Raw genomic sequence first — 14,728 nt, 5'->3', positions numbered from 1 at the left:
TTCCATTTAAAACTCAATAATGTGCCAGAGATTAAGGAAAGCTTCTCAGATGTTGATGTAGTTGGGAAAGGAAGGGACACGGAGAGCTGCATAACTTATAATTTGCGCATACATGCAATACAGTGGTTTACAACAAAAACTTAAAAGTGTTCTCACCCATAATCTCCAGAATTTATGCGCTGAATTAAGTCTTGACGAACTAGGCATACTTCTTTTGAACACTTCCAGAGACTTTGGAAGCATTTACTGAAACAGCAAGAATAACACTGAGCAGAAAACAAATTGCCAAAGGAAAAATATGTATTTTGACAGCAGAAGGAAGATGGAGGGAAAAAAGCATAAACAACATTTACAAGATTTACAGCTTGTGGTAAAGGTCATATTTGAAAAATTTTGCTTCTATCTTTCTTCCTGAGACCAAATGAGGGGAAATAGATTAAGAAAAAAAAAAAAAAAGGTAATGTCTGTCTTGTAAATCAGAGGCTTTGAGGAAACCTTGCTCCAAGGACAATGGGCCAAAGTCAGGTCAGTGGAGGCCCCAGCTCTGTTTGGGTGCTGCTGGAGTCCACCAAGCTGGCCTGGGGCTGGAGTTGCAGGGCTGGGTTTGGAAATGCAGAGTGGGAGGTGGCTCAGGCAGCCGACTGCCAGGCTGGCTGCAGAGGTCCCCTGCCCACTCCTCCTATCCCAAGGCAAAGAAAGGGATGCTCATCACTTTCCTACATCAATCTACATACATATATAAATATATATGTATATTCTTCCCTTCTGAAATAATGTAAGTGCTCATCACTCATGCAAAAGAAACAGAGGAAGACATTTTAAAATAATCCCCTAAACTTTACTGACCAGGTCAATGCCCAGGTCGAAGCTGAAACCATTTCTACTCAGGTCAGAGTGAGCAGATTGACTCAGCAGGAACAGAATTAGGCCATGAGGAAGAGACTTTAGTATTCTTATTTTCATGTCTCAATTAGAAAGCTTGTGGACCTCTTGCCATTCTTTTAAGTCAGCTGTAGTCTATTTCTACAATACCTTGATGCAGCACTAGTCTTCCAGCTATTTTGATTTGATTACATGTTTAATAAGAATTTAAGGATGCTCACTACCTTAATTCCTGTTTCATGACATATGCTAAATCAAATTTAATTTACTGTTCTCTGAAACATTACCAGGAATTGCAGTTGTCTTTAATTATTGTTCCTTCTCCGTAATACTGGCCATCTTTATAACAACCTGCCAACATAACATAAAGATATATGAAAAAAAATAATATTTGAAGTGAATTAACTCAAAACTCTCTCTATTACGGAAGTAATTGTTTGTATGCAGTATGCATAAATAGTTGAAAGTCAGCAACAATTATTTAAAGTCTCTTCCAAGTAATGAAGGCAGTTTGACATATTTTAATTTTTTGCCAGGTACATGATCATTTATAGTAAACAAAAGAATAACATATTGAAAATACTCACTGAAAATTTATTATCTTACATGTAAATAAAAATAATTCTTCAAATATATTTATTTTCCAGCAATAAACTTAAAAAGAACATGTTTCTAATAAGAATTTTCTAGTGAGCAATTAAAATAGAAATATGTTTTCCTAGTTCTAGAATTAAAAAAACTAAGAACTATTCCCAAACTTTTGTAACATGTTATTTTTCTTGTTAAATAGTTTAATAGTTTCACATACTCTCCAAAGCCCAGTATAAAACCTCAACTGAGTGATGACTTTTCCAAACAAATATAAGCCTCCTAAATTTTTTCTTTGATACCACTTCACTAGAAAATGACATTGTGTGTGTTCTAAGACCTTCCATATACACTGACTGACTCTTCAGTGCACTTGAAGGATCTGGACAAGCTCGAGAAGAGGGCCCGCGTGAACATCACAAGGTCCAACAGGCCAAGTGCAAGATCCTGCACCTGAGTCAGGACAATCCCAAGTATCAATACAGGCTGGAGGATGAAGGGACTGAGAGCAGCCCTGTGGAGAAGGACTTGGGGGCACTGGTGAATGAAAGGTTGGACATGAGCCAACAATGTGCACTTGCAGCCCCAAAAGAAGCATGTCTAGCAGGTCAGAGGAAGTGATTCTTCCCCTCTGCTCTGCTCTGGTGAGACCCCACCTGTAGTTCTGCATCCAGCTCTGGAACCCTCAGTACAGGAAAGCCATGGATCTGTTGGAGAAAGTCTAGAGGAGATCACCAAAATGTTCAGAGGGCTGGGACACCTCTGCTATGAGGGCACACTGAGAGATTTGGAGTGGTTCAACCTGGAGAAGAGAAGGCTCCAGGGAGACCTTATTGTGGTCTTTCAGTACCTAAGAGGGGCCTATAAGAAAGATGGAAACAGACTTTTTAGCAGGTCCTGTTGTGATAGTACAAGGTAGTGGTTTTAAACCAAAAGAGAAGGGATTCAGGCTAGACATAAAAAAGAAATTTTTTACAATGAGGGTGTTGAAACACTGGCACAGGTTGCCCAGAGGGGTGGTAGGTTCTCCATCCCTGGAAACATTCGAGTCCAGGCTGGATGGTGCTCTGAGCAACCTGATCTAGTTGAAGATGTCCCTGCTCATTGCAGAGGAGTTGGCCCAGATAACCTTTTAAAGTCCCTTCCAACTCAAACTGTTCTACGATTCTATTGTTTGTCACAGCCTGCCATGAATTCAGCATCAGACAGTAGCTGAAAGGAGGCATCAAGCAAGATATTTCAAATAGATTGAGGAAACCGATGCAACATCTGAGTGACAGGACAGAGTATCACTGGAGCTCTGCTGTCAGGCCTCACCGCCCATGCCCAAGAAAAAATGCAAACCCAGACAAGTACAGGAGAAGATTTTTAATAATTCATGCTTAGGGAATTCAAGATTAAAAATACACAGTTTCTGTAGTCTAGCAAAATCAAGACTTAGAAGTCCAAGACCGCTGCCTATAAATGTGCTCAAGGGATCAGTGGCAGAAAGCACAGATGTCTAAGAAAAAAGACACTTTTTGCATAAGAACACAGCTAGACTGACTGGCTGTGAAGCTATTGGGATAGAATATTAATCTATTAAGTGGGAAGTGAATTAATTTGAAGATGCAGCCTGATGACTTTAAGAATTAGATTATATGATGCAAAAATCATGATTAGAAGGAAGCAGATTTGATAAATCAGGACTTCATTCCCAGTCCGGCATTCCTATATTCTTATAGCCTGTAATTCCTTTGCCTACAATATTGATGTAAGTACTTTTGTCAGTGAAATGTCTCTAGTTTTACTCACTTGTAGGCCAGATCATGACTGTGTAGTATAAAAACCATTAGGAAACTCTCTGAATGTCACTTTTATACCACCACCAGGGTGATATCCAGTGTGTTGACTCTGACAGGGCTTTTTGTACCATCAGAGCAGTTGAAGCAAAACAATAAATTAAATGAGAAGTACAGTCAATAAATAAAACTCTATCAGTTCGTCTCATAACAAAAATTAATAAAAATTGAAAAATCCAGAACTTCTGTTTGATACTTTACGTGCACAGTTTCTTCCGAAACTACGCAGGAAGGCTATTGAAACATACTGAATGCTGGGTTCATAAAGGCAAAGTCAAAGTAGTTCCACATAGTTAAATCAAGACCGGCCCTCAGTGTGGTGCACACCCATGGAAGAACTCACAGTGTAGCTTGCTGCTGCTGTGCACAAAGTCAGTGAAGAGACAGAGATTCAGAAATAAAATGCTGAGCAGTTTTATTGCTTTTCATTCCAGTCCATGTAAAGCACTTCCAGTTATTGGTTTATTTAAAGAAGTATGACTCAGGAAGTGCTGAGAGCAAACCCACAGGTAACCTGAGGACCAGAATCTTCCAGGTGAAAAGTACTTTAACGTATATGGTCTTCTAGTGCTTACCCTTTAGCCAAAGTCAGAAGTGTAGTCTCAGTTACTAAAAGTCAGCTAGTATATAATTTCTAAAATTGCTTCCTAGTTTGCTTACTCTTCAAACATTCAGTCCTTTTTTTTTTTTCTCCATTTTTTCCTTCCAATTTGTGTTCCTCAAACATTTCAGTTGTAAATGTTCCTTTTGAGCATTTTGGGTTTGTGTTTTGTTGGTTTTGGTTTTGTTTGTGATTTTTTGTTGTGTTTGTTGGGGTTTTGAGGGTTTGATAGCTTGTTTGTCTATTTCCTGTTATATTTTGGCTGCTTTATTATTCTCCTTTTACCCTTTAAATTATTTATATAAAAATATTCAATAAACAGATTTTTAAAACCTGTAGACTTTCTATTAGGGAATCACTTTAAGGATCAGAAAAACAGGAGATTATTTTGAGATGAGATATAAAAAGAAAAAAAAAAAAAAAGAAAAATATATAAGATAACCTATAGGATAGTTAAAGGTGTTTGAATAGAGTAAATATAATTGCTACATCTGGCAGGTATGTACAGTCCAGGAGTTACAAAAGAGTGACTACGACTGCAAAATTTGAATTACAGAAGGCAGTAAAAAATATTACCACTGACCTATTCACTTATCTAAACCCTCTGTTACACTTTTACTCTTTAGAGGCAGACCTGCAGCAGTGCCCACATGGCAAACTGCTGTAGGTTTTGTAATGATTCATTTCCATGAAAGATTTTGCCGAACTAGACTGGCAGGCTGTCAGCTCTGAAGCCAAAATGCTGTTAAATGTTTATATAGCACTTACAACAACAGCCCCCCAGTCTGTTGGAAATACTATGCACAACTGCAACAAATAAATATGAAACAAATGTCTTTATTTACATAGATCATAGAACATTCTTCTAGATGATTAGAAACACTTTGGAAAATCAAATTGGGTTTACAGCATTTCTGTCACTCCTACTTATCAGATTTTGGCTGCATGCCTGGCTTAAGAGCTCAACTTCTTGAAGAGCTTGTGGTCTGAGTGCTGGAATGTAATCAGCAGGTTTATTGCGAAGGAACAGTTAATTTTAAATGTTCTAATGCTATTCCTGTTCATTTTAGGCTTTTGAAACTTTAGTACAGTCTCCACATTTTCAGACAGATTTGGTCTACCAATAGTAAGAAGTTACATAGTCTTAAAACCCACAACTGTAAAGTTTTCTCACCAGCAGAGATTTGGCCCGTGCAGTAACCAAGGGAGGACTAAAGGGTTGTAGATAATTTATTTTTTTTTAAATCTCTGTTTCTAAAACAAATTAGACTGAATTTAGAGTATTCCTGAAGGAACTTCCATTATGAACCAGTGAGAAACAAAAATACGCCAGAGATCCTTGTTCTAACAACATCCGTTCACCCACTCCTGCACTTGAGCTGTTGCAGGAACAATAGCGTCCCATAGGAAAGCTGTGCTGGATCAAAACCATTGCAGAATACCTCAGAGAAGTATCATTCAGGAGAACCCTCAGTTTTCTTGATTATGTTTTTGTACTGATGCATTAAAAAGAAAAAAAAAGGTCTTGCTGTTCATCTCATGTTGACTTGCAAAACTCCATTTAAATTGATGAGATTACATCAATTTTGACCCAATGAGGTTATCTCTGGTGAGTTTCAGGTAAAACAGGGGTTCAGTCCAACAGAAATATGGTCTAGCCAATTCTAAAAATATGTCCCTAAAGGCAAAAAAATAAAAGCAAGTGCAATTTTCACTCCAGTTGCAAGCTCAGTATCTTTTTCCACTACACCTTTAGTCATATTTTTAGGATGTATACACTCTAAAGCTTAATCAGTAATTTTACTTCTAAGTATATTTTTATCATGATGCACTAAGGCCAGCTGAGCATTTTCTCTATACCTACCTGATGGTGCAGGTGGCCAAGGCTCGCTTGATCTGATGGGCTCATTGGTGTTGTCACAAACTTCCCAGTAGTCAGGACAACAATCCATAGGACCAGGAGAACCTGAGGCACAGAACTGGTCACAGTAACAAATAGCTGATCTGGAGACGATGTTAAAGCTGCAGTCATCATCCCTTCCTGTGCAGCAGCCTCGCAGCCTGCAGGACCTTCCCTGATACAAGCTCCTTTTTAGCCTGTTCGACTTTACAGAACCGCCATCTTCAACAGAGTAAAGTCCTTGGGAGAAATTTCTTCTGGAGTCAAGCTGCTTTACCATCCAAACTTCACTTGCAATGCAACACAAGAGAAATATCTGACTTTTGAGACACATTATTCTGCCTCTTTCAGCCTTTTTAAGTCTTTCTATGCCTCACTTTATTGGTAAATATGCATGTAATGCAGATGTAATATCTTCAGTTAGTATTCAGAAAGAAATCTGAACAGAAAGCTGTGGACTATGGTTTTCTAGGAAGACTCTGTATGTGTTAATTATTAGTCAGACATGTTGTAAACTGATTTATTTGCCTAAGATACAGAGATACTGGAAAGATCCACAACTCTGTATTCATCATTATGAAACTTTAGGTGCATTATTTTGCAAGTGAGAAAGTTTATAGGAAACGTTGCAGAATATACAGAATATACATGGTCCAATATTTTAGTTCTATACCTTTAAGTAAACCAAACAACATGAGGAGTGAGCACACGATCTCAAAGGAAGGTCTCTTTCTTTTGGGCTTCATTTACCTGTAACTAATGTTCTCCATACTATATAACACTCGGATTGCGTTTCATCTACATTTTCTCTCCCGATGTGCAAGGCTGTATCACTACAGTAAACTTATCCTGCATCCCCCATTTCAGTCTTGCTTCCAGTGACCTAGCTGAGCTTTATATGCTTAATTTGCACAGTTTTATTGCGGGCATATTTAAAAAAAAAAAAAAAAAAGTCAGGTAATACTCAATGTAAACTACTGCTCGAAGATTTTGTTTTAAGGTCTTTATTTCTTTAGTCAAAATGAACTTGCAGTCTCTGTAAATAGCATAATACATACCCACTGATGAGTGCACATTCCTATTTTAAAAAGGAAATGGCTGTATTAATAAAACCACAAAAAAAACCCAGAGCAGATATCAAAAAGACAAGTCTATTGGCCTTTATCTATAATCTATGATCTCCATTTTTTTTCAACAGCAGACCTAAAGAAAAATGTGTAGTATTGTTGCCAAAACTTAAAAGATTCAGAAAAAAAAAAAAAAAAAAGCAGTAAAGAACTTTGAAATTCCTAGCAGAGGTAGCACATGACGGTAAATAAAAAATAATTTAAAAAAAAGGCATAGTTTGAAATCTGAACTGTTACAAGATAATTTAAGTCTCCAAAGCTGAACAAGCAGAGCTAAAAACCGGTCATCTCTCTATCTCCATTTTGTAGTAAATGAGTGGAACCTGGAGAAATTATTGGCAGATGGTTTCCTAGGGAATGAAGGGAATCTTTCCCTTTGTGACTTCAGCTGGGCTGTTCAGCACTGCAGGATGTGGTAGCATGAAAAGGCATCTACTTTTGAAAGCACAGCTGGCAGCACAGCTGGTTTGGATGCATTGCCATGAATGGCAGAGACACTAAGAAAGAATACATGTGTGTATTTATATATACGGGCTTGTAATCCAAGTGCTCAAGTTTTTAATACAATTTCTTGACAGTGGTGCTTTTATCAGACCTGCCTCACACACTGTCCCCACCACAGCTAAAGAGTTGTGGATGAGGGAAAAATGCATCAGACCACAGGATTTTTATTTTGCCCTGTTGCAAGCAGGCTTCTGTGTGGAAGTTAATAGAAAGGCCAAGGTCAGCAACATGCAATCACTATGCAAGACATAACAGGACATAAATCTTAGCCTTCAGATTTGCTCTGAGCTTTTTTAATTAAGTTTTTCTAATGAGACAAAAATCTGGACAATGTTAATTCTGACACTGACTGCTATAATGCACCAAATATAACACATGGAAAATGAGAAAAGACGTGTTCATGGAAACTCAAGTCAAGTGCTCATTGGAAATGATGATCCAGTACTTTTCCTTATGTCTATATGGCTCCATCAGTTCCAAGAGAATGACTCCTGATTTGCACTGACATTAGCAAAATGCAGATCTTCTTTATTATTGGAAATAATTTTTTAAAGTTTAAAAGGAAAAAAAAAAAGCTACCTTATGTGATAAATATTATCAGCCAATCAGTTTAAGTGAACAGGCAAATCTGTGTCTTAAATTACAGAACTCTGGTTTCATTTATTTCGTTGGCTTTTGGTTTTTTTTCGGTTGTTGCTTTTGTTTGTTTGTTGGTTTGTGGTTTTTTGGTTGTTGATGGGTTTTGGGGGTTTGTTTTTTTTGTTTTTAATTTTCAACTTTAAAATCTTGCTGATGATAACCTAGAGGCAAGAGATTTGCTTAGAAATGACATGAGCTTGTCTACACAGGAATAAGATTTCTTTTAAAGGGATGTGAATATGTAACTAGTGCTTATAAACAGCTTTGTTTTGTGATATAAGAAACCACTGATACTTGATAAAATCCAATTCCCATTTGTTGGCATATGTTCAAACCTTAAAAAAAAAACCACAAATCTATTCTGTTGTGGTTCAGGAAATATTTTTATTTTAGTAGTTTCCTTTGTAAGCAAAAATAGCTTTGTGTTCACTGTACAAAAGCATGTGTTGACTTACCTTTAACTACTTATTAACAGTTAGATGTGATCCTTTTCCTCTATTGAAGATTAACCTATTCCAAGCACAATTGCTCTGCTAAGATTTTCAGTTAGGGTCCAAGTCTTAGTTCTGTTCTTCACAATTAAGTACAAATATATCTGACTTGTAACTGTTTCAGCTCTACCTGGTGTCTACTCTGGAGATTCAAAAAACTCCACACATTTGGCAGGAATTCAGGTATTAAGATCACTGAACACTTGGAGTAACAGATAAAAAAACAGTGAAAAATGTCCAATAATTTCTTTAAAGCTGGAGCAGGATTGTTCCAAAGCCTTTCTTTCAAAGGTCTCCCTGATTTGTCTGAATGAGCTTGTTAGAAACCATAAAATGTCATTTCTAATCACCTTCAGAGTACAGGCAATAGCACTGGGTGGTGAGGCTCAGGGTGCTGAAGGTCGCTCCCAGGACGGATGGCAGAGCTCACCGCATCAGAAGACTGTGGCACCTTTCCTTCCCCTGGCTGCTGCAAGTGGGCTAGGGTGAAGCTTTGTGCGCAGACTCAGAGTAAAAATTATAGTACAGCTACCTTGTGCCAGGAAAACAAAGTGATTCTTGGTCAGTTTATGAAGAAACCAGGACACCAGACCTCAATTCAGTCATTTGCCAGTAGATGTAACTCAGTGCATCAAAGAGGCTCTGTAATTGCTTATCTTCAGGCTAAACTCTGCAATGATACAAGCCATCCCTTGCTTTGAATTTAAATGGAAACCTAACTGATGACTTCTTGCACAAAATACATCACTGGTTTGCAATGGCTGCAATTGTTTATACTTACTGTTCTATTATTAATGTCTGCAAAGCAGTTAAAGTTTATAAAGCAAATTCACTTCATCAAAAGCATGATCCCACAATGTCTTCTCTCTTCCATGCACTAAATACAGGACAGCATTCACCTTCCCAGACTGTGAGTGACTAGCTCCTAGATGTGTTTATGCAGAGTAAAGCTATGTGTTAAAGTGATTTTCTCACTGTCACTTTGGTCTCCATATGTTTGGAGCAGGCGCAGGAATGGGGTTGCTTTCGCCCTGTTTGGCAACAGCCTGGAAGCTCACTGTGGGTTGTTGGCATGGTATCAAGCAGTGCCACTTTTAATTCAAACATTTCAGGGCTGGCTGTCTTAATTCTTCTGATGTTAATCCAGGTTACATGTAACTCAGAATAGTGGTGGCTTAGGTGACAAATTTTGGAAGATAACTAATAGAGAACTGTCACAATGTGACACAACCTCTGAGACCAATGCACTCAGTTCCTCAGATATTTAAAACAACAGATTTAGGGTCACAGTCAGAGGCAGAGGAACTGACCCCAGTTGCCCATTCCAAAAAAACCCCTATTCCTCACACACACAGATTTGCACACACAAGTGGTCAAGTACTCAGAGTCAAGTAAAAGATGACTTTTTGGGTGTTACATGGTACTAAGAGGTTGCTACTGCCTCATAACTTCTTCACTCTTCCCACCACAGTAACACATCATGCATGCATCCCACCTCAGCTGCATTGCTTGGTCAACCTCAAGGCAGCAGACGCCATCTCATTCTTCTTATTGTCAGCCATATTCCAGCATCGCCTTGAGGTCAGCCCACCTTGGACTCAGACAAGAAAGTACACATGAAGACTGGGAGGACCTGTGCATGACCCAGCACACGTGCATGCAGCCACACAGCTGCAAGTGCCTTCCTAAACAGTACTTCACTAGGGCTTGCAGAACAGGTAACAGCAGTCATTGTAGCTTATATCCGGATACTAACCTGTCAGGAGACACAATCAGGCATGGAAATCTTGACAGCAGCCCTGTCATATCGTGGGCCACCTACCACCTTCATTATGGACAGATCAGCCTGCGCATGGCTGTGCATAGTTCAGAGAAGCGATGCTTGCAGTGAGATTACCAATCTCAAACCTCACCAACCAGTTAGAGGTGAAGGAGAAGGGGAATATACTGTATTTCACTGTCAATATGAGCTCTCAGAAAGTGGTGTGTTGGTGTTGCATGGCAGATGTGTACCTACCAGTGGTCTTCTCAACAGTGTGGCACTATCTGATCCCACCAGTCAATGCTGGCACCCCAAGTACAAACTCTTCTCTTGACCATGTGTAAACTGACAATGAAAGAGGCAGAAGTAGCCTCCCAAACCAATACTAGAAGCCTGAACGGGTTGTCCACGTGCCTACCATTAGTCTTACCACAAAGCAAGCTCAGAAGCACTTTGGATACATATTAAGTTTGGTGTTATCACAATATGAGTGTCACCAGACCACTTCTAGAGAAGTCAGCTTGCAGCAGGCTCTTCCCTTAAGTTGTAAGCTACTCTGTGCCTTTTGCTTTGGGGTGTATGACTTGGCTGGTGTAGACATAGCCTAGGATTGCCCTGTGCATAGCCAGGTACTACTCTTCGCATAAGTGAGAGCAGTCTTACACAGAAATCATCAGTTCATTTTTGTTCAGACATCTTTTATAATGTACAAAGAGATGCTGCAGGAATGATACATGCAATTTATTCATATGAAACAATTACGCCTTGGCTAATGCACACACTAGAGATCCACTATTGATATGCTCACCAACCCTGGTAAGACAGCCAGTGACTCTGTGGGGCAGGAAAGCATCGCTCAGCTGGGGGAGGACTGGGCTTCTTGGTTCTCATAACAGGCTGCTCCTCAGTGTTGCTGAGCTGCCACTTTCTGATTCTCTGCTTTTAAGGGTTTTTTTTATACCTTTGGGTACAGATTTTTTTTCATTTTCTTTCTTTGAGCTGCTATTGTTACCCTTTTAATAAAATCTTTCTGTCTGTGCTTTCACTGTTCTCATTTTGCATAGCTTTAGCTTGTGAACTTCTCAATATTTAAGCTGTTTTCTTATTAAAACTGAATCAAGAACATAGCATTGTGCCACACCAAGCCAGGCTTTGGATCCCAGACAGCTGAACCCTTGGACCAAGGGCTGACCTTAGCCTGATGCAGCAACCCAGTATCCTCAGGTAATGAATTCTGATGTTCCTTCCCGTGGCCTGTTCTATGCCAGTGCCCAGGTACAGCCCTTGTGCCGGGCAAATCTCCTTTCTGAACACCTGGGCCAACTTTAATAAGTTTTTTTTTTTTGCCAGCTTGCTTTGTAGCACATAGCAACAACAGAAACAACAGCAGCATGCATAGAATGGGGAACACACTGTGTATCAGACTTTGTGTTAGCCTGGAGGATGTGGGAAAAAGGGGACCATCAGCCCTCACAAAGCATAGGCAGTCATTGTGATCCTGATGGAAAGGTGTATTTTACCAGAAAAATAATGAATAAAAGCAGGTTAAAGGCATCAGAATTTGGCCTAACATATTACATGATTGCATAAACAGCATCCATTAATTTTATAGTGATACTGAAAAAGCAAGTAATTCTTTTGTGTTGAGTTTAGCACTATATAATCTCTCTTTAAAAGATTTTTTTTCCTCTTAATACTTTTTTCCATTGGTTTCTCAGGATAGAGTTCCTAGACTGCAATTACCAATGTACTCTCATTTTTCATTCATAGATGGAAGCTGTTTGAACTGATAGGGAAACTGATTTTTAAAGTATGCACAGAGGAAGAAACAGACCCAGAGATCAATGAAAAGATCCCTCTTTTTGCTCTTCCTATAATCCCAGTAGCTTTTCTCTTGGGTTCCATCCACCTATGGGCTTCAGTCTATCACCTGGGCTAATTTAAAGCTAAAACATATCATGTGAATAATTCTTTTGGCTAGACATGCTAGACGGGATTTGGGCTTTACAAAAATGAAATTTAAGAGGAAAAGTTGAGTTTGGAACAACTTCATAGCAAAGCAAGTGTTTTGAAATAATGGGCAGGCTTTTAGAATCACACAGATCATCCTGGTCCTAAATACAAATTTTGCCTGCTTCAGTGCCTGATTGAAAACAATAAATTCTATTAGGTCATTGGTGGGTAACCCTATTACATCTTGTACAGTATTTATATTTATAGTTATAAATGTGTATATGTATGAATTTACATATATACATATATTTTAGTTTAAAAATAATTTTTATTATATTTACCTTCATGTATGGGTTTCTGTTCCTAGGAACTCTCTCTTAAACTCACTGAAATGCTTTTCTCAATATTTTTTTGGACATTTGGTTAATGGGTATGCTGTCCACAAGATGTACATACTTACATTCGACTATTTTTCTATTGAGAAAAGAAACTAATACGAAACCAAAGCTTATCTATCTATCAGTCTGTTCATGACATTTTTAAGGATGTGTGTACTCCTGTAGGAAGAATGTATATTTTACCTATATAGAAAGACTCAGTGATTGCTTTACTTCTGTTTTAACAGTTTCACAGGTCAACAGTTTAAATGCAGGCTGGATTTAAATTACACCAGGTCCTATAGTGCAAGAGGCTGAGTAGCCTAAGGACTATTCCATTTAAATTTATTTGAATTTTAATGTTTTAACTGATGAAAAAAAATTCTAAATTAGTTCATCACATTAATTTTAATGAAAGCAGCAGCATGTCTCATTAAAATTTTAGTCTTAACCACAACTCAGAGCAATATGTCAGGACGTAAAATGTTCCTGCACACCAGGACAGGGCTGTTATGCAAAGGTTCTGGACATGCACATATCTGTGGGGAGATTTAAAGGATCAAGGGGTCAAAGAGAAGGTGGTTGACTGATGCAAGCATAGACAACAATCTTCCATAGACGTTTATAACACACCTTGAAAGCAAATTTTTTAAGATCCAGGCTCAGGCAACATTCAGGCTGTGGGAATAGCACAGGGTCAAATAATGAGTGGCAGAAGCTGGAGAGGAAAATGGTGATTCTCCTACGTGCAGAAGGAGTGCAGCTGGTCATTCTACTGCTCTCATCAGCTGGCATTGACACTGCCTGGCCAAAAGGGCTACGAATACTGCATGGCATGAAAGAATCACTGTGCCTGCCGATTGCTGTGGGTGCTGACACAAACGTGGATAACTCCTGGAGTGCTTCACGAAACGTGTCTAGATAGCGGCAAAATGTGAGCAAGGTTAAGAGCATGGGAGCATTCATTTCCCAAAGATGATGCCATTCATTCTCAGCTATTTGAAACACATGAAACTAAATTTACAGGAGTAAAAACCAAGAATCACAGCAAACACTTCGCAACAAAAATATGGCTTTATTTATTTTCAACATTTATATTATTCCTAAAGAAAATATGCTGTGTTATTTAGGGCATCTTTTAAACCAGTAAGCACTTCAAGAAATCATACTTCAATATGGCACCTTCACGTGTGTGTCTCTGGGGTTAATTATGCTAGTACATAAGATTGTCTCTTGAAAGAATATTTGATTATTATAACTGCTTTGCAATTAGCATACTGGAAGCAATTTTAATTTGAATGGTGCTTTAAATAATACTTATGCCGTTGATTCCTTTCTTATTATCGAAACAGGCCTCAAAATACTCTACGGTTTTATCTCTTGATCCTAATCGGGGCTGGAAAAGAAGAATTTTCACATGAATACAAGTAGTCAAAAATACAGATTAGTAAACTGTATAACACGCACATGGGTCACTTAGTTTTCCTAATTTATGTGACCTGGTGATCTGAATAACAAACCTAACTCATAGTTTCACAGAAAAAAAGGCTTGAAGAAATATTCAGCGACCTTGTTAGTGCTGTCACTGAGGGAGAAGTTGACAGCTGGCAGACCAAACTTACCCTGTGAGATACTTGCCCATCTTTGCAGCAGCCTGAGATAAACTTAGTTCTTAAATTTCCACATAGCTGAAACCATCCAAATTCTAAATTGAATCTCTCTTTCTGAAATTTAGGTCCATTTCTTTTTTTTCCTGCCCTCAGGAAGGATGGAAGAGTCACTAATATTACTTTATAACAGCCCATTTGCAGAGATACCAACTGCTGTGCCTCTGCTCTATCCTTATTTCTTTTTTCTGTGTGAGGACGCTGAAGCCTCTACATCTTTTCTAAAGCTCCCATTTGTCTTCCACATACTGTGCAACTGATTCTTCACTAACACTGAACAGACATGAGTAACTACCTCTTTCATATTATAAACCATCCCTTCAACATCTCCTGTGAGTGGCATTTTTCTTAAGAGCGTTGCCTCTAACTCAGATTGAGTTTGTGGTTCCTTATAAT

The 14,728-nt window shown here is 38.6% G+C and overlaps 2 protein-coding genes across 2 annotated transcripts in view; both read right to left on the bottom strand.

Annotated features, from left to right (window-relative positions):
- Positions 1-6,146, bottom strand: part of TINAG (tubulointerstitial nephritis antigen) — a gene marked incomplete at both ends in the record, with an annotated part of 45,941 nt that extends 39,795 nt beyond the window's left edge. Inside the window, 3 exons of the mRNA XM_080342738.1 lie at positions 157-246; positions 1,170-1,233; positions 5,777-6,146. Of these exons, the coding sequence (XP_080198864.1) occupies positions 157-246; positions 1,170-1,233; positions 5,777-6,146 (524 nt within the window). The remainder of the gene's footprint in view (positions 1-156; positions 247-1,169; positions 1,234-5,776) is intronic.
- Positions 6,147-13,740: 7,594 nt separating this feature from the next.
- The window catches only part of MLIP (muscular LMNA interacting protein), a gene marked incomplete at its 5' end in the record, with an annotated part of 108,496 nt that continues 107,508 nt past the window's right edge, over positions 13,741-14,728 (bottom strand). Inside the window, one exon of the mRNA XM_080343081.1 lies at positions 13,741-14,061. The remainder of the gene's footprint in view (positions 14,062-14,728) is intronic.

This window comes from Nesoenas mayeri (genome assembly GCF_963082525.1).
Source record: "Nesoenas mayeri genome assembly, chromosome: 3".
NCBI lineage: Eukaryota > Metazoa > Chordata > Aves > Columbiformes > Columbidae > Nesoenas > Nesoenas mayeri.
The sequence above is the reverse complement of the archived record's forward strand: the minus strand, read 5'-3'. Positions and strand labels throughout refer to the sequence as shown.